Source organism: Elgaria multicarinata, chromosome 4, assembly GCF_023053635.1.
Source record: "Elgaria multicarinata webbii isolate HBS135686 ecotype San Diego chromosome 4, rElgMul1.1.pri, whole genome shotgun sequence".
Classification (NCBI taxonomy): Eukaryota; Metazoa; Chordata; class Lepidosauria; order Squamata; family Anguidae; genus Elgaria; species Elgaria multicarinata.
In genome coordinates this window covers 20,544,309-20,568,558 of record NC_086174.1, presented here as the reverse complement: position 1 = coordinate 20,568,558, position 24,250 = coordinate 20,544,309, and the positions used below count along the sequence as shown (strand labels likewise).

The window sequence follows — 24,250 nt, the reverse complement described above, 5'->3', positions numbered from 1 at the left end:
ACACAGAGTACATAGTAAAACTATGAAAATTGGCTTTGGGCTGTCGTATGGCATGTAGCAAAACATTTTTGAAATAGAGGGCCTGAGGGTTTGGTGTGCTTTTTCAAAAAGTAAGAAATTCCACTGGGCGCATGGTCAAATAACACTTTGGATCCCAACCGTAGCCTTGGTCTCACCTTGTATACTCCTGTTGTATGGGTCTGTGCACTGCTCCATAAGTTGCTGTTATCTCTGTGCTGCAATAAGGAATGGCCTCTTTGTAGATAGAAGGCAAAGTCCTCTGCTTAATTGTGGTTTCCAGCTACTCAGCAAAACCTGTTTCCAAAGCCACCCTTTGAACAACTAATGGGTGCTCAGTAGCATCTGTTGACACCTCCTTCTGTGGCCATGGGAGGAAATGGGCAGCTTCTCTTTGGTCAGTAAGTGGTCATTAAATTGTATGCAGCATGAACACCAGTTGGGCCCAGGCAAGTAAATGAAACACAGGAAGACACCTACACCTGTTTTCTCAGGATTGTCAGGAAGGTAAAACCAAACTTTTTTTATCGCTTACCCATTTCTTTTTCTAAGGCTTTGAAGAGGTGGATGATGCTTTTATTGGCCTGTTTTCTCTGGTTTTTAAAATCTTTGGTGGTGGTGTTTTCCTGTTTCTGCTGTTCCTAAAATTTGTTTTCATTCTTTTTTGAACTGTTTTAATGAGTAATGTAAACAACTTTAGGTATTTTCAATAGAAAAGCAACATACCATAAATAAATAGGAATAAACAGAAAAAAATGTTGAACTCAAAAAAGAAGAAATAATGAGCAGCAAAATGCTTAAACCACAATGTCTTCTGCCATGGTTTTGTGTCATGAGCCTTAGTAGACCAGAGGCAAATTTGTCAGATGCATGAGGTGGACACTAGGTGTTGGATACTTTATGCGTGTAGGTTTAGAAGGGCAAGAGTAGGAAGGAATCTGCTTTACAAGATGAGATTAATGGATAAAGAAGCACTTCCTGAGAGGTACTATATTTTAATCAATCCATTGATGTTAACAAAATCCAGGCTGTAGTCATAAACATACTTACGAACTGGGGTGGACTCATTGGATACAGTGGGAGTTACTTCTGAGTAAACATGCATGGGATTGGACTGTTAATCAGTAGGAATAACCTGGCCAAACATGTAGGTAGACTTAGATACACCAGACAGTAGCAGTCTGGTACCAAGTCTGCATAACAGCATGGGTTCGATAAATTCCTCTTTGTAGTAACTAGTCACCCCCATTTTGTGCTGCAAAGGGCTATCTCAGATAGGGCCTTTTTGGTAGAGGAACCCCAACTCTGGAATGCCCTCCCCCACACCTGGTGTCAGGTTTCAGGGGCTCCTGGACAATGGGTTCCCCCATCACCCTACCAGCAACATTCATGGCTGTCTGTCCTGTCTCTTCCCCTCATCCTCCAGGGCACCTCTATGGTAGTGAGTCCCCTGCAAACTTTCCAGGTGGTGGGGTGGGGCAGGAAGCAGCAGCAGCAGGGAGAGGCCGCTGCAGGGCCATTTCTTTCAATGTAGGATCCTTGAAAAGAAAAGCCTTGCTAGCCCGGTTTGGATTCAGTCTGAGTGGGCACATTTTCTCTCTCTTTTCAAAGACCCCTGGCTAAAAGGGAAAGTGCAAGGCCAGGTGGCTTTTTAGTAGCTGTCATCTTCCCTCAAATGTCTCTGGCCCTTGATGTACATTGGGGGAGGAGAACAAAAGCATTTGTGGGAGGGCAAAGGCAGTTGTGGAACTACCTGGCCTTTGCTGAAAGTGCCGGGTCCTTTTTGTTTAAAAACAAACAAACATGGCCTCAGTGATCCTGCTATGTGCCCAACCATACTGGGTACTAATGCAGAGACCACCTTCTTTGATGCCTTTCTGGCACTAGGAGAACATTTTTTTTGATTTCCCAGACTTTTTAACCAATTTTTCCTGTCAGCTTAGGGTGCAATCCTATACATGTTTAGACAGAAAAAGTCTTACAACTCTCTGCATGCTTTAGCCAGACAGTCTTTTTTTCTTCTTTTTTCTTTTCTGCTTTCCTCCTTTATGTGCCTGCTTCCTTCCTTGGTTGTGGTAGCTGTTTCTTACGCCGTTTCTACACCAGCTTGAAAATCTGGGCTGGTCTTTGCTGAGTCCCTGTGTGTCCAAATGATGCACAGGGACTCCCGGGAGGAAGGAGGGACAAGAACGAGTTTTCCCACAGATAAATAATCCCTTGGAAAACCTGTTTCTTCCCACGGTCTTGGGATTGTCCCAAGACCGTGGGACATGTGGTCACCCTTCCCAGCTTTTTCCCTCCTCCCCGCGAGTAGCGGGGATCAGTAGAGTGAAGGAACCGGGGCTGGGAGGAACCGGGGGTGGGTGGGAGCAGAGTCGGGGCTTTTTTAAACAAAAAACAAAAAAAAAACCTACGTTTTAGTTGGAGCACATGTGCACTCATCTCATTTTTTAAAAAAATGGCGGGCGCTACCAAGATTTACTGAAGAAGAATCAACATGGTTTTTCTGTAAGCCTAAGTCACCAACCTTTTAGAGTTCTTGTAGAGTGTTAATAAGCATGTGGACGGGGGTGATCCAGTAAACATTGTTTACCCAGACTTTTAAAAAGCTTTTAACATTCCCTTATGAAAGATCCCTGAGCAAACTTCGCAATCATGGGATAAGACTCCTCTTGTGGATTGGTAATTGGTTAAAGAATGGGAAGCAGAGAATAGGAATAAATTGACAATTGTCTCAATGGATGGATGTAAGAAGTGATGTCCCCAATGACTTGTATGAGGCCTGGTGTTTTCTAACTCTTCATAAATAACCTAGAGTTAAAAGTGAGCAGTGGGATGGCCAGGTGTGCAGATGACCCCAAATTAAATAGGGTGGTTAAAACAAAAATGCATAGCCAAGAGCTCCAAAAGGATCTCTCCAAACTGGGAGATTGGGCATTAGAATGGCAAATTAAGTTCAGTGTAAACAAGTGTAAAATGATGCATGTTGGGGCTAAATTCGCTAACTTCACATATATGCACTACTGGGGGCTGAGCTGATAGTGACTGACCAAGAAAGAGATGTTGGGATTGTGGTGAAAATGTCGGCCTTGTGTGCAGCAGCTGTGGAAAAGATGTAGTTCATGCTAGGGATCATTAGAGAAGAGATCAAAAATAAAACTGCCAATATTGTAGTGCATTTATACAAAACTATGGTGCAACCACACTTGGAATACTGCATACAGTTTGGGGGTTTTTTGCATCTCGGAAAGGATACTGTAGAACTGGAAAAGGCACAGAAAAGGAAACCAAAATGATTATGGGGCTGAAGCAACTTCCCTATGAGGAAAGGTCACAACATCTAGGTCTTTTTGAGGTTCTCAACCCTTTTTGCTCCATTCCCCCCTTTCACCATTGTTCAGAATATTATTCCCCCCCTTCCCAAGATAGTCTAACTCAAAAGGTGCATTCCAAATAATATGCATATGTGAACCGCCCAGAGAGCTCCGGCTATTGGGCGGTATAGAAATGTAATAAATAAATAAATAAATAAAATAAAATATTGAAAATCTTTTATTTATTCTATATTAGTCCCATTTAAAGGGGCAATGCAAAGCATGGCCGCTTTTACATTCTCCGCTCCCATGCTTTGCATTGCCCCTTTAAATGGGAAGCTTGAAACTTCTAGGATTGTGAGAGAGGGAGGGAAAAGAGAGCAAAGGCCTGGCTTTTGCAGACGACATGACACTTTTTTGGGACATTTTTAATAACATGTGTAGGAAGACATAATCTACAGGATATCGAACTTTGCTGAATAGTGGTCCCAATTCCGCCCTCCCCCCGTAACCCTAAATTCCCCTCCCCTGGGGAGGGGAATTCCCCCCTTGTTGAGAACCCATGGGTTACAAAGAGGGTGAGTAAGGAGAGGGGATGTGATAGAGATTCATAAAATTATGCAAGGATAGAGAGATGTTCTTCTCCCACTATCATTATACTAGAAGCTGAGGTCCTCCAATGAAGCTGAATGGTGGGGAATTATTTATTTATTTATTTATTTTATTTATTGCATTTCTATACCATCCAATAGCCAAAGCTCTCTGGGTGGTTCACAAAAATTAAAACCATTCAAAGTATAAAACAACAGTATAAAAACATGATATAAAATATAATATAAAAGTACAACCAGGATAAAATCAGCAGCAGTGCAGAAATACAAATTTAAAATACAAATTTAAATCAGCAAAGTTAAAGTTAAAATTAATTTATAGACTTAAACTACTGAGTGAATAAAAGGGTCTTCATTTATTACGTTTATATTCCAGCTTTTTTCCTCCAAGGAACCCAAGACGGCTTACATAATCTTCCTCCTCTCCATTTTATCCTCACGACAACAGCCCTGTGAGGTTGGTTGGGCTGAGAATATGTGACTGGCCCAAAGTCACCCAGTGAGCTTCATGGCTGAGTGGAGACTAGAACCCGGATCTCCCATCTCTCAGTCCAGGATTCTAGCCGCTACACCACACTGGCTCTCAGATAAAAAGAAGTAGTTCATCACAGTGATGGCTACCATTTTACATAGGTTTAAAAGGGGATTAGACAAATTTATTCTCCATAAGTCTATCAATGGCTCCTAGTCATAATGACAATATACTACCCACACTGCTCTGGTACTGGAGGTGGTAAGCGTCAAAATACCAATTGCTGGGGAACAACAATGGGAGAGAGGTATTGCATACATTTCCTGTTGTGGGCTTTCCAAAGGCTTCTGTTTGGCCACTGGGAAGCAGGATGGTGGACTAGATGGGCTTTTGGTTTGATCCAGCAGGGCTCTTTCTATGTTCCACGTGACATAGGGCATGTCTAGACGGGGTGATATCCTGGGGATGGTCCCTTTGTGTCCACAGGACGCACAGGGGATCCCAGGAGCAGGGAGGGAAGATCCCTGCATTTCCCCATGATATTGCCCTACACTTTTTCCCGGTTTTTCCCATGGTCCCGGGATGAACCCAAGATGGCGGGAGGTGTGGGCAGCCGTCCCGGCTTTGTCCTGGCTCCTCACAGTTAAATACGGGAAACCCAGTACAGGGCACGGAGCTCTTCAGGAGCTCCTTGCCCATCAGGGGTGGGAGGGAGGAGTGGGATTTTTTAAAAAAAGCAAAAGAAAACACTGACCTTTTCAGTGGAGCGCTCCTGCTCTTATTTTCAATAATAATAAAAAAAACCACGTCGTGTGTAGACTGAGGGGGAGGATCTCGCGATCACCATATCGCGAGAGCCTCCCCCTCCAATCCCTAGGCCTAGACATGCCCATAATCAGTCTCCCAGACAGTTCTTTCTGGTGGGAAGCTTTTCCTGAGACTTATTGCTCCATCCCCAGTGACATGCACATGCAGGTATGTGGGTAGGCAGCTTGGTAACATTTGTTTGTCTGTTTGATTAATGTGATACCTTTTTATTATAGATGGCCATGTAATACACAAAGGACCTTTGTAAACATGCCTTTCCCTATTATTTTTTATGCAAATTTAGAACGTTGCTAATATTTTTTATTTGATGTTTACAAAATATCTGGGAGATTTTACTATGTTCGTTTCATAAAGAAAAAAAGGGGGAAGATGTGACTTCAGCAAAGATCTACTTGTGCCTTCAAAAGTTAATGTTAGTTCAAATTAACTTATTAATTTATTTATTTATTTATTTATTACATTTTTATACCGCCCAATAGCCGAAGCTCTCTGGGCGGTTTATAACTTATAGTTATAAACACCTGGTTTATGCTATTTATTTCAGGGATTTTCATTTGAATGCAAGTTGAACTGAAAATTACTAGCTGATTGCAGATATTAAGTTTTCAGAAAATAACTGAAAATAGCCAATAACTGAAATAGCCAATTCAAGAATGACTTGTCGGACCGTTATTTTTATAAATGGGGGTTATTCTTAGAAGCTGCTATAAATCTGTGGGTCTTATAGAAAGACACTACTAATTTGGATAACACTTTTTTTTACACTTTTGTATTCTGCAGGTTAGAAAACATTTGGAAATTGGTCCAACAAAGCAGTCATGATGGGATTAAAGAATTCAACTGCCTTTCCTGGTGGTCTCCATCTTTTAAGTGTTGTTATAGTCTTGCTTTTGCACATGGACAAAGTACACTCAGAACATCAAACAGAAGTTAACAATGATACTAATGAAGAGTGTACCGGTACCTATATCTGTAAGAAAGGTGTGATTTTACCAATCTGGGAACCTCAAGACCCTTCGTTTGGTGATAAAATAGCCAGAGCTACTGTATACTTTGTGGCCATGGTCTACATGTTTCTAGGGGTGTCAATTATAGCTGACCGCTTCATGTCATCCATAGAAGTTATTACGTCCCAAGAGAGAGAGATCACGATCAAGAAACCCAATGGCGAAACCAGCAAGACGACAGTGAGAGTTTGGAATGAGACTGTTTCCAACTTAACACTGATGGCTTTGGGCTCTTCTGCACCTGAGATTCTCCTTTCTGTCATCGAAGTGTGTGGCCATGGCTTCGAAGCAGGAGACCTAGGGCCGAGCACCATCGTAGGAAGTGCTGCCTTCAACATGTTTGTCATCATAGCCCTTTGTGTTTACGTTGTTCCTGATGGGGAAATCAGGAAGATTAAGCATCTTCGTGTGTTTTTTGTCACTGCAGCTTGGAGCATATTTGCCTACACTTGGCTTTACCTAATTTTGTCAGTCATATCGCCCGGGATAGTAGAGGTCTGGGAAGGCTTGCTCACTTTCTTCTTTTTCCCTATCTGTGTGGTCTTTGCATGGGTTGCTGACAGAAGGCTTTTGTTCTACAAGTACGTCTACAAGAAGTACAGGGCTGGCAAGCAGAGGGGCATGATCATCGAACACGAGGGCGAAGGACCGCAATCCAAAGCTGACATCGAAATGGACGGAAAGGTAGTTAATTCCCACGTTGAGAGTTTCTTAGACGGCACTTTGGTCCTAGAGGTGGATGAGAAGGATCAAGACGATGAGGAAGCGAGGAGAGAAATGGCCAGGATCCTTAAAGAGCTGAAACAGAAGCATCCGGACAAAGAAGTCGAACAGTTGATAGAACTAGCTAACTATCAAGTTCTGAGCCAGCAGCAAAAGAGCCGAGCCTTTTACCGCATCCAGGCCACTCGGCTAATGACTGGAGCTGGCAATATTTTGAAGAGACATGCGGCTGACCAAGCAAGGAAAGCAGTCAGCATGCATGAAGTCAACTGTGAAGTGGCAGACAATGACCCCGTCAGTAAAGTCTATTTTGAGCAGGGCACCTACCAGTGCCTTGAGAACTGTGGCACGGTGGCGCTAACTATTGCCCGCCGAGGTGGCGACTTGACCAAAACCGTCTCCGTGGACTTCCGAACAGAAGATGGTACAGCCAATGCGGGTTCTGATTATGAATTCACTGAAGGGACTGTGATATTTAAGCCAGGCGAGGTGCAGAAAGAAATACGGGTTGGCATAATCGATGACGACATATTTGAGGAAGATGAAAATTTCCTTGTTCACCTCAGTAATGTGAAAGTGTCCTCTGAGGAGCCAGAAGAAGGCGTTCTAGAGGCCAATCATTTTGCAACCGTGGCTTGCCTAGGTTCGCCTGCTACTGCCACCGTCACTATCTTTGATGACGATCATGCTGGCATTTTTACCTTTGAGGAGCCTGTCACTCACGTAAGCGAGAGCGTGGGAACGATGGAAGTGAGAGTGCTACGGACATCCGGAGCTCGCGGGAATGTTATCGTCCCCTACAAAACCGTTGAAGGCACAGCCAAAGGGGGTGGAGAGGACTTTGAAGATACTTGCGGAGAGCTGGAGTTTCAGAATGACGAGATTGTGTGAGTACTACTTAAGTTTTGTGGCTAGACAGCAGTCTGAACATATCTACAAAATTAACTGGTAAAATATTATATCCAGAGCCTTTTATTATTCATGCTGTATCAAATGTTGGATGCCCTTGTATGGTGACACAAGGCCCAAAACGCAGTAGAGGCCTTCGGTGCTGAATGTGTCTGGCTGAGGTTTCAGCCAGACACATGCAGGTTTCACAGAAGCTGGGTGTGTGAGAGAGAGTGTTGTCAGAAAGGAGTGTAATTTGGAGGTGCATATCTGCACATGTTGCATGAAAGTCCACATGGGCACAATGGTAGTTGTTAGCCTTTCAAGTATTCCAGTGTTACAGAACAGCACAAAGTAAATCCTATGCAGAAATTGTGGCATCCTTTCTAAGCACACTTGAGTCTTGAGCTCACCATGTAGCAAGGCCTTGTTTTTTCAGAGCTTTACTGGGATGGCCCTGCTGTTCGTTTTACAAGAAGCAGCCTGTGACTAATAAACAGAGTTCGGTTGCAAGTTCCGAGAGGTTTGTCGTTAGCCTTTGTGACATCATGAAATATTTACGCTCTGCACTTTCAAGTTAATGTTACCACGTGGGGGAAAGTCCAATTAGGCAAGGCAGCCAGGTTTGACAGTTTACAAATGGGAAAGCAGTTAGAAAGGAAACATTGCTGATAAGCATTTCCAGGCAACTAGGAATGATCCCTTGTTTAAACAGACACACAGATTGACAGACACACACACACACACACACACACACACACACGTACGTTTAGCCACTGCCTTACTCTATATTAGCCTTCCCCAACCTGGTGCTCTCCAGATGTGTTGGACTACAACTCCCATGGTGGCTGGAGAGAATGGGAGTTGTAGTCCAACAGATCTGGAGGGCATCAGGTTGGGAAAGGCTAGTTTATGTTATATAATGAAAAGAAAGTAAGTAACAGAACTCTTCAGGTGTTTAATTTTTAATCTGCTAATAGACTGCATTTGTGCCCTCCTCCCCAATGATATTGTATCCTACTCTTCGTTGGGGTGGAAAGAGCCGCTGCCCACACTGGGTTGTAACCCTTCATAAAACAATCATGCTGTGTGTAAGACAAAGCCCTTGTGAACAATAGTGGACATTGCATAACTTTGGGCATAGAGCCTGGATCACATTGAATCCTTATTCAATATGGTGACTTTATGCATTCACATTATGAATCTACATCATGTTGCACATAAATTTAATGTACAGGGCATAGGATTGCAGCAATTGTGGTGATGATAAGCAAGTGAAATCCTTTTTCACAAATCCTCCGAGGAGGGGAGGGTTGGGATGCCAACCTGTGGGATGAAAGGGATTTTCCCTGGTGTTGAGTATTTGCATATTGTTCAAAAGCATGACCCAACTAAGCTAATTTCTTTTTAAAAATGGCCAAGATTGGTTTTCATTATTTGAAAGGGGCACCCATCCATGTAGATGATTTTTATCGCCATTGGGAAGAGTGGGCTGTGATGGATAACTCTGTTAACGTTGTAGTTTTGTTGGAATGGAGGAGGCTGAAGCCTTAGGTTCAAAACGTTTAGAGATTATGAGCAGCAGAGAAGTGAAATTGCATCTGCTTTCCCCATCTCCAAGGTGTACTAATCCCAAACCTGGACCCACTGTGCTGCCACCCATTGAAATGGGATCTCTTGGTTTAGAGTCCAACATGATGGTCCACCTGATCTTAACACATATATCCCCTTTTTTAAACAGTCTGTGCCCCGAAAACATGTACAGATGTTGAAGTATGAGTGCAAATGGCTTGAGTGTATATAGAACAGGGATATTGAACCAAGGGCTGAATTTGGCCCACCTGGGGTCCCACTCTGGCTCTCTGGGATTCCCCTGGCCCCAACCCCTTTCCCACGACCACTGCCTTTGTGCAGTTTTTCCCCTCATTCTAAAAGGTTGAAATGAGAAAAAGAACATAATTTCATTTTCTTTTGAAAAAGGACACCATCAACATAATGTGTCAGAATTTTATGGGAGATTTGCTGCTGGGGTGTGGAATGTGTGGCCCTCCAGATGTCGTTGGACTGCACTTCCCATCAGCCCTAGCCAGCATATTTATTTTTATTTTATTTATTTATTACATTTTTATACCGCCCAATAGCCGAAGCTCTCTGGGCGGTTCACAAGCCAGTGGTAGGGATGATGGGACTTGCAGTCAAACAATATCAAGAGGGGCACATGATCCCCACCCCTGCTTTAAAGGAATGGTGGATTACCCCCATAGTAGAAATGATGACGAGGTTAACTTTTTAGAATAGGCTCAACATTTTACTTGGAGTGGGAAAGCAGAGAGCAACATGATACCGGATAGTGGGCCGTTTTGGGAGTATTCTTACTGGTGCTGGGGTGGATTCCAGCTACCTATCCTAGACGAAATGTATGTCTCTGGTTGCAGTGCTTCTCAGGGCAGAACTGGATGTGACAGGGACATAGGGAACTGTCTTGCACTGAGTCAGATCATTGATCCATAAAGTTCATTACTGCCTACAGCGACTGGCAGCAGCAACTCCCCAGGGTTTCAGACAGGAGTCTTCCCCAGCTCTTCCTGGAGATGCCGGGAATCGAACCTGGGACCGTTTGCAGCATCGAGCTCTAGCCCTGATCTATGGCCCTTCCTGTACTACTGCATTATTCATGTGTTCACTCCATTCACATATAAAGTGTGGGGGTGGGTGGAGGTGGGTCGCTGCAGTCAACTGCTCCAAATATTTTCCTTTGTTTTTGTGTTGGATACTGGGAATTAACTGGGAATGGTGAAAAGTACCTGGGGAAATAGATTGAGGGGAGGTAAGACATGGGAGGGGAAAATACAGTACCCTTCTCTGGCACAATTCTGTTACTGTTAAAATAAGGGCTCCATCACACCTAATTTTCCCCTTTGGTTTACCTCCGAGTTTTTTACCTCTGTTTCATAAGCGCATCAAGGGCTCCATCACACACATTACCTTTCACACAGGCTTTCGCTTGTTTGCTCCTCCACTCCACTCTGCCCCTTCTCCTTCCTCCTCCAGTTCATTGGTTGTAGTACTCTGATGGACGTAGGCTCTTTCCCCCCTCACTCTGGCTTTGTTATCTAGCGATTACTGATTTAAGGTTTCATCTGGGCTCCGTTTCTGCAGGCAATGGGGGGTGTTGGAGCACTAAAATGTCCATTCAGCCGACTAACAAGTCCCTGCGACGACATGCTGGAGGAGGAGAACCGCCTCATCCTCCCCTTTCATAAGCAAGACTCCATTAGCACAAGCCACCAACAAAGGAAAAAGCCAGAGGGGAAAATAATCCAGACTTTCCCCGCACCAAAATAAAACGCAACAAGGGGGGAAGGGGCAAGATGAGTGCAGGACAGGGCCGATGTCATGTGAGTACCATGCTGCAAATCCACATACCTGGCATGGCGAGTGTGCAATAAATTGCTGGTGTGATGGAGCTCTAAGAATGCTTCCATACTAGGTTTTTATTGTATCACTGTCCTGCCTTATTCATAGAATTTTATGAGGGGTCCAGATATCACTTGACACTTATTATCATGTTTTATCTGTTAAGGAGAAAAATATGCAATAGCTGCTCAATGGCTTCTGATTAGTAGTGCTAGGAGTCCTCTGTCTGGAAGAACCCTAAGACCCATGACCATCTACTGTTTTAGTGTGGAGCAAGCAAATATATGAAAATAAGCACATTATCTGCCACCATTATATCTAGATTTGGCCTCAAACTCTGATAATTAATTCAGCATATATTGTGCTTGGTTCCCCAGCATTAGATAACCATTTGAAAAATTTTGCCTAACCAACAGATCATTATTTTCAGAGGACTATACAGAGATTATATGCCTGAAGCCTGTTCACCGGGTCAACTCATTTGCTATGATCTCACGCTGGCATGGCTAATTTTAGAACCACATAGAATATTATAACTACAGAGTAGTTTGTACAGATCTGATTGCAACATTTCCTCACACACATAAACATGAGTAAAAGTAGTAGGCTTCCTCTGATGCTCCTGTAAAAGAGGTTTTGATGCTGCTGCAGTGGTGATACTCTATATTTTATTGATTGGTTTAAGATCGTAGCCATGATAAGAAACCTTTTCTAAAAGATGAACATCACAGCAACACAGACAGCTCAGATAAGGCAGTCAATGAGGATGTTAGAACACCCCCCCCCAAAAAAACCCAGTACTCAAAAGTCTACTGTTGGAGCCGTGGCCTAATTTTTTGTATTGTGATTTTTAATTCTCAGTTAAAAATCAATATGACTTACGGGTGCTCAGTTCTTCTGAAAATTATTCTCTTTAGCCTCTAACATGCATTTCCCCAGGGACCAATTATCTAAAGCCAAGATACCTCATCATATCCATGGAGGCTTCCCCATCCATCACAGTACATTTTGTGGCACTTTCTTCTCCAACGTGTATCAAACCGCCTCACAGTAAAGTGAAAGCTGTTGCTTTTCATGGATACCTCCCGCATGCTACTTCACAGGCACATGCATTCTAGGGTCTTTCCCAGCAATCTGTCTCGCTGCCCACTAATGCTTGAGGTGGACTGTTGCCCTCTTTTCTTTTTAAAAGTGCTATCTGAATGTTCACGAGTTTTATTCGTCCGTTATTATTATTATTTTCAAAGTGCAAAACTGTTTTGGAAGCGGGAGTAGGAGAATATAAGAATATAAGACGAGCCATGCAGGGTCAGACCAAGGACTTACCTTTGTAGAAGCCATGTTGATTCTTTTACAGCAGGGTTTTCCCTTCTATATGCTTACTATTTTTTTTCTTAAATAGTGCTTTTAACCAGTTTATCCAGAACATTCAGTTAAGCTAACTATCCTGTAATTTCCAGGTCCCCCCGGGTGCATTTTTAAAAATAGGCGTTGAATTGACCATTCTCCAGTTACAACAGAATGATAGACTAGGTGGACCCTTGGTCTGATCCAGCATCACTGTCCTTATGTTAAATAGCTCCAAGTCCAGGGGAACCCTCAGACGGCATAGCTGGCTTTTCAGGAAGAGTTCAACCTTGTCCAAAACTGGTTGCAAACCTCCATCCAGATCAATAATATATTGCACTATTGATTTGATTAATAGTAATTCTTACCTAGATTTTTTTAGTTTCATTAGTATTACATCCTGGGTTGTATATCCTATTTTTTTTCCTTATTAGCAACTGTTATTCTGTAGCACCTTGGTGCTCCAAACTGAACTGAACGAAAAGTTCAAGGCCTAGTGATTTATTCCATGTTTGCCATAATTAGGAAAGAGTTGGCAGCTTGAAATAGAGGACTGACCTCTACAGAGTAGGACACATAACCACCGTGATGCTGGGTCTAACAGATATTTATGTACTGTAGAGAATCCCTCCTCCCTAATCCAGCTTTCTATCTGGAAAGTCTTTTCGTTGTGTGCAGGAAGTATCCCTCATTTTCAATGTAAAGTGGTATGATCCAGGATTTTCTTTTGTTAGATGTGTAGATTATATCTTAACCAGGTAAAACAAAAAAAGGTAGTTAAAAACAACCATTGGGGAATATGGGCAATTAGAGAACTGGAGCAAATGAACTCTCTTTTAAGTTAATAAAAAGCACTCAAATCTTAATATATTTGTATATTAAATAATGTAATTAAATAATATAATATATTTATATATTAATTAATATAATTGCAGTTAATGGTTCTGAACCAACTAAAATTTGTCACATTTATGCCCAGTTGGTACTAACTTAAGCCCCATGAACTTCAGTGGGACATAAGTATGACTGACGTTACTTGAATTGGGCCAACATTTCTATCCATATAAACATACTTTTAAAAAATCTCACTAAGCCTCTTGCTTAATATCTACCCTACCCCCCGCCCGTGATTCCCTTTGTCAACATTAAATCTGTCCTCCCACCTATAAAATTTCAAAGGGTGACCCTTGTTCTTTGAATTATAACAGTAAAATAAATAAGACCATCTGGTACATCTTTCCCACACCGCCAATTATTTTGTATTCCCCTCAGTAACCAGACAAACCTATGGTATTACTGAAGTAAAAAAGACAAGTCTTGTTTCTCTCTTTCTTGTTTGTTATATGTAACAGTAGAAAACCTGCCATTTTTCTATATGATGCTTCCATTCTCCCTGTGTGATTGCTAACCCAATCCCCTATTCCTTAACACAAATAACTTGTGCTGCGAAATCCTTTACATGGGTACTCAGAGAAGCAAGTCCCACCATGTTTATTCCGGCTTCTTCCCAGGAAAATCTACATAGGAGCACAGACTTCAAATTTCAACATGCTACTGATTGATGATGGTGAACATAGTTCATGTTAGCCGTTCCGTTTTAGCAATTTGAATTAAATTGATGCTGGGGCTGTGCGTCTTTCCCTTACTTAAAGTATATTTAGGGAACAATCCTATGCTCATTTAGACATGCATGTTTAGACATTCTGTGCACATTTAGCTATGCTGGCTAGGGAACACTATTATTATTATTATTATTATTATTATTATTATTTATTTATTTATATAGCACCATCAATGTACATGGTGCTGTACAGAGTAAAACAGTAAATAGCAAGACCCTGCCGCATAGGCTTACATTCTAATAAAATCATAATAAAACAATAAGGAGGGGAAGAGAATGCAAACAGGCACAGGGTAGGGTAAACAGGCACTGGGTAGGGTAAAACTAACAGTATAAAGTCAGAACAAAATCAAGTTTTAAAAGCTTTAAGAAAAAGAAAAGTTTTTAGCTGAGCTTTAAAAGCTGCGGTTGAACTTGTAGTTCTCAAATGTTCTGGAAGAGCGTTCCAGGCATAAGGGGCAGCAGAAGAAAATGGACGAAGCCGAGCAAGGGAAGTAGAGACCCTTGGGCAGGCGAGAAACATGGCATCAGAGGAGCGAAGAGCACGAGCGGGGCAATAGTGTGAGATGAGAGAGGAGAGATAGGAAGGAGCTAGACAGTGAAAAGCTTTGTAGGTCAACAGGAGAAGTTTATATTGGATTCTGAAGTGAATTGGAAGCCAATGAAGAGATTTCAGAAGCGGAGTAACATGGTCAGAGCGGCGAGCCAAGAAGATGATCTTAGCAGCAGAGTGATGAACAGAAACCAACGGACTGATGTGAGAAGAAGGAAGGCCAGTGAGAAGAAGGTTGCAGTAGTCCAACAGAGAAATAACCAATGCATGAACAAGAGTCTTGGCAGAAGAGACAGACAAAAATGATCGAATCCTGGCAATATTATACAGGAAAAAACGACAGGATTTAGCTACTGCCTCAATATGAGGAATAAAGGAGAGCGAGGAATCAAATATAAAGCCAAGACTACGAGCTTCCTTGACTGGAGTAAGCGTAACATCATTGTCAGTAAGAGAGAATGAGAGATGAGGAGAAGGTTTAGGAGGAAAAACAAGCAATTCAGTCTTTGCCATATTAAGTTTCAAACGACGATGAAGCAACCAAGCTGAGATATCTGAAAGACATGCCAAGATACGATCGTGAACATCAGGAGAAAGATCCGGAGAAGAAAGATATAATTGTGTATCATCGGCATACAGGTGATATTGGAGGCCATGAGATTGAATAAGCTTACCCAAGGGCAACATGTATAAAGAAAACAACAGCGGACCAAGCACCGAGCCTTGCGGAACCCCTACAGAAAGGGGAAAAGAAGAAGACGAGCTGCCATTAGCCAACACACTGAAAGAGCGACCCGCTAGATAGGAGGCAAACCAGTTATAGACAGAGCCACAAAATCCAAGGTCATGAAGGGAATCTAAAAGAAGATCGTGATCAACCGTGTCAAAGGCTGCAGTTAGATCAAGGAGAATAAGAACGGAATAATGGCCTTTAGACTTGGCAGTAAGAAGATCATTGGTAATCTTAGTAAGGGCTGTTTCAGTGGAATGCAAAGGATGGAATCCAGATTGAAAAGGATCCAGAGCAGAGTTACTAGAAAGAAAATCAAGACAAGGAGAGTAGACCACACGCTCCAGGATCTTTGAAACAAACGGCAACAAAGAGACAGGTCAGTAGTTAGACAGAGATAGCCTATCAAGAGTAGGTTTCTTGAGAATAGGACAGACTGTAGCATGTTTAAAAGCAGAAGGAAATGAACCAGAGGACAGAGAAAAATTAATAATATGAAGCAAGGAAGGGAGGATAGCAGGGATAAGATTAATAAAGACGCGAGAGGGAATCGGATCACGAGAACAAGTGGAGGGCTTCGAAGAGCACAGTATTGTAGACAGTTCATCAGCTGAGACCGAAGGAAACGCAGAGAAATTTGCAGGAGGAACTGACAGATGAGGAACAGGAACTGGAAGAGGAGCAGAGCTGGCCAGATCAGAGCGAATAGTTTGGATTTTAGCATTGAAAAAAGAGGCAAAGTTATTAGCAGACAGAGAGGCGGGGAGAGATGGTGGATTAGGCTTCAGGAGAGAATTGAAGGACGCAAAGAGCCGCTGAAGATGCCTAGCATTTGACTGGATCAACGTTGAGTAATACTGCTGTTTGGCCAATGAAATGGCAGAAGAGAAAGAGGAGAGTACAAATTTGTAATGGACAAAGTCCGCCCTGTCCCTGGTCCTACGCCAAAGGCGTTCAGCTGCCCGGGAACAAGAGCGAAGGTAGCGGAGGAAAGAGGTGAGCCACGGTTGGGGTTGAGAAGGGCGAACTATCCGAGTTGTAGATGGAGCAAGAGTATCAAGAGTTGAAGATAAGGAGGAATTAAAGAAGGAGACAGCTGAGTCCAAGGAGACAGCCGAAAAGACAGAAGGAAGAGAGGAGGCTAGAGACTGAGAAAAAGCCTCATAATTGATAGATTGCAAGTCACGACAAGAGCGAGAAGCGGGACATGAAGGAGGAGGATTATGAGTAATATTGAAAGAAACTAGGTGATGATCTGACAACGGAAAGTGAGCAGTAGAAAAGTCCAAAACAGAGCAATTCCGAGTGAGAACAAGATCCAGACAGTGTCCAAGGGAATGTGTGGGTACATCAGACCAAAGCTTAAGATCATAAGAGGAAGATAATGAGCGAAATCGTAGAGCTGCAGCGTCTTGAGGGTCATCCACATGAATATTGAAATCACCCAAAATAAGAGTAGGACAGTTATCAGAGAGGAAAAAGGACAGCCACGAATCAAAATCAGAGAGAAATTTTGAGGACGAGCCTGGGGGAACTGCAATCCGCAGTCGCAATGGAGCGAAAAGCCTCACCACATGTACCTCAAAGGAGGAAAAACAATGTGAAGGTGGAATGGAAAGAGTTGTAGGACTTTTTTATGTCTAAACATTTATAGGATTGCACCCTTAGTTGATTGATTTTATTTTATATTATTATTTATTTATTTATTTATTTATATAGCACCAAACAGGCAGTATAAAAGTCAGAACAAAATCAAGTTTTAAAAGCTTTAGGAAAAAGAAAAGTTTTTAGCTGAGCTTTAAAAGCTGCGATTGAACTTGTAGTTCTCAAATGTTCTGTATCCCTCCTTTCCACCTGTATTCCTCCTTTCCACCTGGGTGCGCAAGATAACTAACAGCAGAATCATACATTTAACAATTAAAAAATCCTTATATCCTTAAACTTTAAAACAAAACCCACTAAATATTAACATGCGCAGAAACAGCAGCAGATAATAACAGCAGCCTTCAAAATACTTAAAGTATTCCGTAGACAGATTAAAAGGCCATGATCAGAATTACATATTTATTGCTTTCCTAAAAAAGGAAAGTTTATGAAAGGTCACCTACCTTCCAACCTATATGTCAAGGTCTGGGTGATATGAAAAATCATTTAAATTTATTCAGTGTATACTAGAAACAAATTAAATGTAAATACATTTTCATATCACTATAACCTCAATATAAATGCCTTTCTGGTATATTGAAGGCAGTGTAAAATAACATTACTATTATTATTATTTACATTTCTATACCGCCCCATAGCCAAAGCCCTCGGGGTGGTTTACAAAAGATATATAACATATAAAATTTGTCACCTTGCTAGAATTAGGCAAGGTCTCCATGAGTATTTTCTTTTTCATTTCTTCACTAGATGGAAGATAGTCTCAGAAATAAACAAGCATGTTCTAGTTCTTAGCTAATTGAAATTCGACCCCCCCCCAATTAATCAGCTTACTAAAGCTTCATTTGATTATTCTTCTGATCAGACCAGTTCAGTCTTCCAGCGATAATACATACGGCTCTTTAAAAATCCTAAACGTGGTGAGGTATTTTGCACGATCTCCACTTTCCATGTCCATGTACAAAAACCACTTTCTCTGCATCAGCATTTTAAAAGGAAAACCTGCTTTTCAGTGTGAGAGGAAAAAAGTGCCACCCAAGGCTAAAATAACCTGGCATTGAGAGAAACCTGTTTGTGATTTTTCTCTATAGTATTCCAGATTTTCCTCCAATGAATTAAGATATACATAAAGAGAATTGCTTTTGACAGCTGCAGCTGTATTTTATTCTGTCTGGGACTGATAACAGAGTCATTGCAGAAAGACTGCAGGCCTGTAGAGCCAGATGGGATGTTTTCTCCTCCCTTTTTGGTTTGATACACAGGCAGCAGTTCTCTTTCATTGCTCATGTACAAAGGGTTAAATTAGTTGGGCCTGAGTCCATCTGTGAAGCCTTGAGAGAGGCTCCAGGGCCTTGGCTAGAAGAAGCTAGTTTTGTTGGCGAGCCCAAATGGAAGAGGCAGTGTGTGGTGGGGGTGGTAGAACAAGCTCCCCACACGCTTCCTGAAACTGGATTGTTTAAGCTTCTCTCCGCATGGGATTGCATAATGCAGAAGTAGCTTCTTGTGTTACTGTCTCAGTGTCTAAAAGGGACCATTCTTCCTCTTCACCACTATAACCCAAAGCACAGAGTGCTTTCTTCTTCGTTTACTCTAAAGTAAACATAGGGATCCTAATGAGGAAGAATATTCTAGCATGGCGGAAAGGAGTTTTAAACCCAACACCACCATGGTTCAGATCCAGATCAGGGTCTGCGGCCTTAGCTAGACCTACAAGTTAGTCCACGACAGAGAGGTGAAGATCTTGTGATGGTTTTATCGCAAGATCCCCCCTCTGTTTACACGCGGCACGCAATGACCTCAGAGGGAGAGGCGTCGTGCCCGCCATTTAATTTTTTTTCTTAAAGAGCCAGCAGCACACGAGCGCTCATGCGCAAAAGGTAAGTGGGTTGTTGTTTTTTTAAAAAAATCCCCCACTCCCCCCATGGGTGCTGTGCTTCTGAGGAGCTCTGCGCCCATGCGCGGGTCCCAGTTACTCGCAAGTAACTGCGAGGAGCCGGGACAAACCGTGGCGCCCAGCCCGAGACTGTGGAAAAACCGGGCTTAAAGGCAAGGGCAAGATCCCAGGGCAAGTGAGGGATCATCCCTCCTTGATCCTGGGATCCCCTGTGCGTCATGTGAATACACAGGGGTGATCCCGTGATCACCCCGGGATTTCGCTCCATCTAGATATGGCCTCTGTGTCTGCAGTATGTACTGCCAAATACTAATGGTTTTGGCAAAGTGTATTGCAGGTATGTGGGCACTGATCTGGATCAGGGCCACAGTGGGGGGGGGAGGAGTACAAGTCTCCCTACTCCACCTACTTACCCAAAAGTAAAAAAAAAAAGTGTGTGAGAGAGAGCGATACCACGTGCTTTGGCCTGTGACTGCCAAGATGAAGGGGGAGAGTAGATATATGAGGTTGTTGCTTAGCAACAGGCATGTGTTCCTCATCATTGCTTCAGGATAGCTCAGAAGCTGTGGGTTGGTTTGGACAGTAGTTGTTAGAGTTTTGGACTCAGACTCTGGAGATCCAGGTTCTATTCCGGACTCAGTCATGAACCTCACTGGATGACTTTGGGCCAACCACTGACTCTCAGACTAAGCTAGGAGGGGGAAAGGAGCAGGATATAAATGTAATAGTGATAATGATGATGATGAAGATGAACATTTACAATCTGGGACATAACAAAGTGCATTAGGCCTACACACGTGCCATTTCTGTGAGAATGTGCAGGGTTGTTATGTGCAGATCCTCCAAACTAACTTAGCATGTAGGATGTCACCACTGAGAAGGCCCTGCTAATAAGTGGCCATGTTAGGCTGTTTCCACCTCATGTCAACATAGTGCTTCACTTTCTCCACAGACCGGCAAAAGACAGTTCACATAATGGGAACAGGATGAAGAGAGGTGCATATGGATAGGTGAAAGAGAAAGGGAGGCACAATGAGATTCTCCCTTTCCTTTTTCCTCCAACCCCACTTCACCTTGCCTAAAATGTCAGTTGCACTCTATTGTAATCAATAATAATAAACACATTGAGGATGGAGAAAGGGGAATTACACTGACAGCTGGGGTGGCCAGATAGCAGCACTTGACAGTCTCCATGTGGCCTAAAGATCATAATTTACCAATATGTATTGAGAAACTATCATAATGTTAATGTAACTGGAGAAGGGTGTTCTCCACATATGTTGGAAAAATTGATGGAGGTGTGACTGGCACAATACTTTGTTTAGAGGGGATTCATGTTTTCCACAGAAGGTCTCGTCAAGTAGGAGACCACATGACGTGACTCCAGTACCTATTGACATAAGCCAGAACTAATACAACCTAGTGAAATTTCTTAATTTCACGTTGCTCCATTTGCCTGATCTTCTTAAAAATGCACTGGAGAAGAAGTGTTCCCAATTGAGCCTCTTCAAGTTTTTCCAGGTCGATACAGGGAAGGAAGAATTAACTTGTACACTTATGAATCCTTGCAAATAGGCCTTGAAGCTGTATTGATGATTTCCTAAAGTTTGCAAATTGTTTTGTTCATTTGGATAAATTAAACTGCACTGTAGATGAATATTGGCACAGAGGAAAAGCCTTTGCAAATAGTAGTAGTGGTAATAGTAGTAGTAGTAGTAGTAGTAGTAGAAATCATCATCATCATCATCATCCCTTGTAAAAATATGCATATACAAACGTAAAACAGCCAGTGTCTGTTGCCAATAGAATCTATTTTTAAGTATAAAGAATCAAAGTTTCCTTTATACTTTTTGTTTTCACACAAATGAAAACAGAAGCTGCCTTATCTTGGTTCATGTAGCCCAGTGTTGTCTACAATGAGTGGTTGTGTCGCATCTCCATTAGGATTTGACCTGGCTTTTGTCCTTGAGAAGCCAGTGTTTCCTTATTTGTAATGAGCTGTTGTTGGCAGTCTCCCACTGCCAGCTGCATCTCTGTGCTTGATTAAGAGAGCTCAGAACTTAGTTGTGTAATAATTCTGAGAGCCAAGTGAAAACCACTTATTAGCTTCATCGGGGTCTGTGTACACATCCGCCAGGATGCATTATGGAGAAAAGCCGACAAATTTAAATGCACCATGGAAATCTATATGATACAGGCTCTTAATGGGAAAGAATGAGTGGAGATCCACAACAGTTAACCAAAAGACTGAGTATACACAGGCTCATCTACACCAAGCAGGATATTCCACTATGAAAGTGGTATGAACGCGGTATATAAAAGGCAGGAGCCACACTACTGCTTTATAGCAGTATTGAAGTGCACGGACAACTGTTGGGGCCCATGACACATACAATATACCGCTTTCATAGTGCTATATCCTGCTCGGTGTAGCTGTGTCCTGGGCCCCAACAGTTGTCAGTGCACTTCAGTACCACTATAAAGCAGTAGTGTAGATCCTGCAGTGCACTTCAATACCGCTATAAAGCAGTAGTGTGGCTCGTATCTTTTATATACCGCTTTCATACTACTTTCATAGTGGAATATCCTGATTGGTGTAGATGAGTCCACAGTGAGCCCCTAGCCAAGCCTTTTCCACCCTGGTGCCCTCCAGATGTTTTGGACTACCACTCAGAGGAAGGATGTGTGGTTATTTCAATTATACACACTTTGGCTTAGTTACAACTTAGGAGAATAATCCAAAGGCTTCCTGGATAAGATGAGTTTTTACCTAGGCATTATGGGAGGCAGTTCCAGGTGTATGGAGCATTTGTTAACTGAGATAGACAAATTGTCTGGCTTTGTAAATAAATTCACAAATTGAACGTGAATAGTTGAGCAAGAAATGTGCAGGTCCCCTTGTACCTGTCCCTGCACCAGTGTGTCCAAGTTGAATGTTCTATTCTAGGTAAAATTAGAAGAGGCAAATGGGAGATAGGTCTGTGCCTTTCAGAAAACATGAATTTTGTCCATGGTTTGGTCCAGATGGCATTTAAAAATCTGGATACAAGGGTAAGGGCGTGCTCCACAAGGAAAACATGTAGATAGGAAAAACCACTGGGTGTAAACATGTGCCAAGTGATAGTCAAGTACCATGTAAAAATCTTTCTAAAATGTTGTCTTTTAGTAGTTGGAGTAAAATTAGTATATTTGTGGGGTAAGCTCATTAGCCAAATCAAAAGTGTGCATCCCTGCTAGGTAAACTGAGTGTTACAAGCATGGCTAGACGAGGGGGGTTGTGGGGGATGATCTTGTGATTTTATGATCGCGAGATCATCCCCCTCGTATACATGTGGCGCATGACGTCGTAGCCGCCATTTTGGATTTTTTTTTAAGGAAAAGGAGCGCACAAGAGCTCGAACGGAACCGTGAGGGTTTTTTTTTTTTAAAAAAACAACAACTCACGCTCCCCCACCCCACCCCCAATGGGCATAGAGCTCCTGAGGAGCTCTGTGCCCAGGTCCTGGTTCCTCGCGGTTTCTTGCAAGAAGCCGGGGGGAAACCGCAACAGCGGGCCACACATCCCGCTGTCTCAAGATCATCCCGAGACCACGGGAAAAAGCGGGATGGAAGGGTAAGGCGATATCCCGGGGAAAGGGAGGAATCATCCCTCCCTGCTCCTGGGATGCCCTGTGCACAGGGAACGATTCCGGGGCAATCCCCGGGATATCACCCCATCTAGCCATGCCCACGGACACTGATAGGCACGCAAATAGTCTGAGCAAACTGTTCACATGACTAATGACTGTGTGCTAATTCAGTCCAGGTTAAAAAGTTGAAGCCTAATTTGAAAACAAAAAAGCCCCATAAAGTGTTGTTTAAGAAAAGAAAAGCCTCTCTGTTCTTCACTTAAGATCAAAATGTGTACAAATAAGAGGATGTGATTGTTTCTACTGCCACCGCAACGTATATCTCAAATTGAAACTGAATGGGAAATCTCACACGCTCAGCACACGCAGCCAAAAGAGAACTTCAGGACGGGCTCAGACAGCTCCCAGAACTACCAGTGAACCTCCACTCCAAATCCAACTGTAGCAGTGTGAACCCACAAGGTGACTTCATCTCCTTACATGTATCCTTTGCCATGCACTCAGCATGTCACACTGCTTCCTTCTGCCTTAGCCCCTCTCTGTTGAAGAGACAAGTTGTCAACATGGAAGGTATCTGCAGATGAACTGCAGCCAATGGAACCCTCTTCGTACTGGAGTCCACTTTTGATAGGGGAAGATTACCATGAGATCACCATGTGTGCTTGGGAGGGATGAAGAGGAAAGGCCTGAGGTGATTCAAGGGGCAGCACAAGGAGCAGCTTAACTGTTACACTATTAGGAAATGATTCTTGGCAACCACCCGTCAGACGAAAACAACCTCCCTAGAGAAGCAATGGAAACTCCGTCTTCGAAGTCATTTAAAGAATTAGAAAGCACAGAGGCCTGAGGAATTTGTAATAGACAGGCTGTCATGGAGTGTGTATATGTGAGGGGAATAGGAGGGCAGCAAGATTCATATCTAGAAATTCTTTCCCTGCTTTACATGGAAACTTTTGTGAATTGATGTACCGCCACAACATTTTATTCTCAGGTGATAGATATAAACACTGTCTCATTGAGCCTCCAGTCCTCACTAAACCACTTCATCCATTGCTTTTCATCTATTGCTCCACTCTCCTTCACTCTCCTTCGCATATTGACATTTTACCTTCTGTTTAGAAAAGCAGCAGCCTGTTCTTAAACCACTGGATGAGCCTATGATGCCTATTTGATAGCCTCTAAACAACTCTAATTGTTTCCTGGAAATTAACATGATAGGTTAGGCTCCTACAAGTAAACGAATACATGAGTGCCTTAGGCACTTATATGCTAAACAGGAAGTATGTGCTGCACATTTCCTTTTGTGGGGCTACCGCACAACCTCTGCTGTGTAGGCTGCCCAGCTCACTCAGGTCCTGCAATTCTCACTTCCTTTGGTTCTTTGTTTCTGTCTTCCCTTTTAGTTCACCCTTGCCTCTGTCTGAACTGGTTATTGCCCCGTCTCCATTACCAATAACTAGTGGTCCTCAGAGAAAAAAAGGGGGGGAACCCCACTGCTCCTCGTTTTTTCTGGTCTCCATCCCCCCCCCCCCCACA

The 24,250-nt window shown here is 42.8% G+C and overlaps 1 protein-coding gene across 1 annotated transcript in view; it reads left to right on the top strand.

Moving 5' to 3' along the window:
• SLC8A1 (solute carrier family 8 member A1) overlaps nucleotides 1-24,250 on the top strand; it is a 323,067-nt gene that overhangs the window by 18,026 nt on the left and 280,791 nt on the right. The window contains exon 2 of the mRNA XM_063123911.1: nucleotides 6,024-7,860. Coding sequence (XP_062979981.1) covers nucleotides 6,062-7,860 — 1,799 coding nt within the window. The 5' untranslated portion in view covers nucleotides 6,024-6,061. The remainder of the gene's footprint in view (nucleotides 1-6,023; nucleotides 7,861-24,250) is intronic.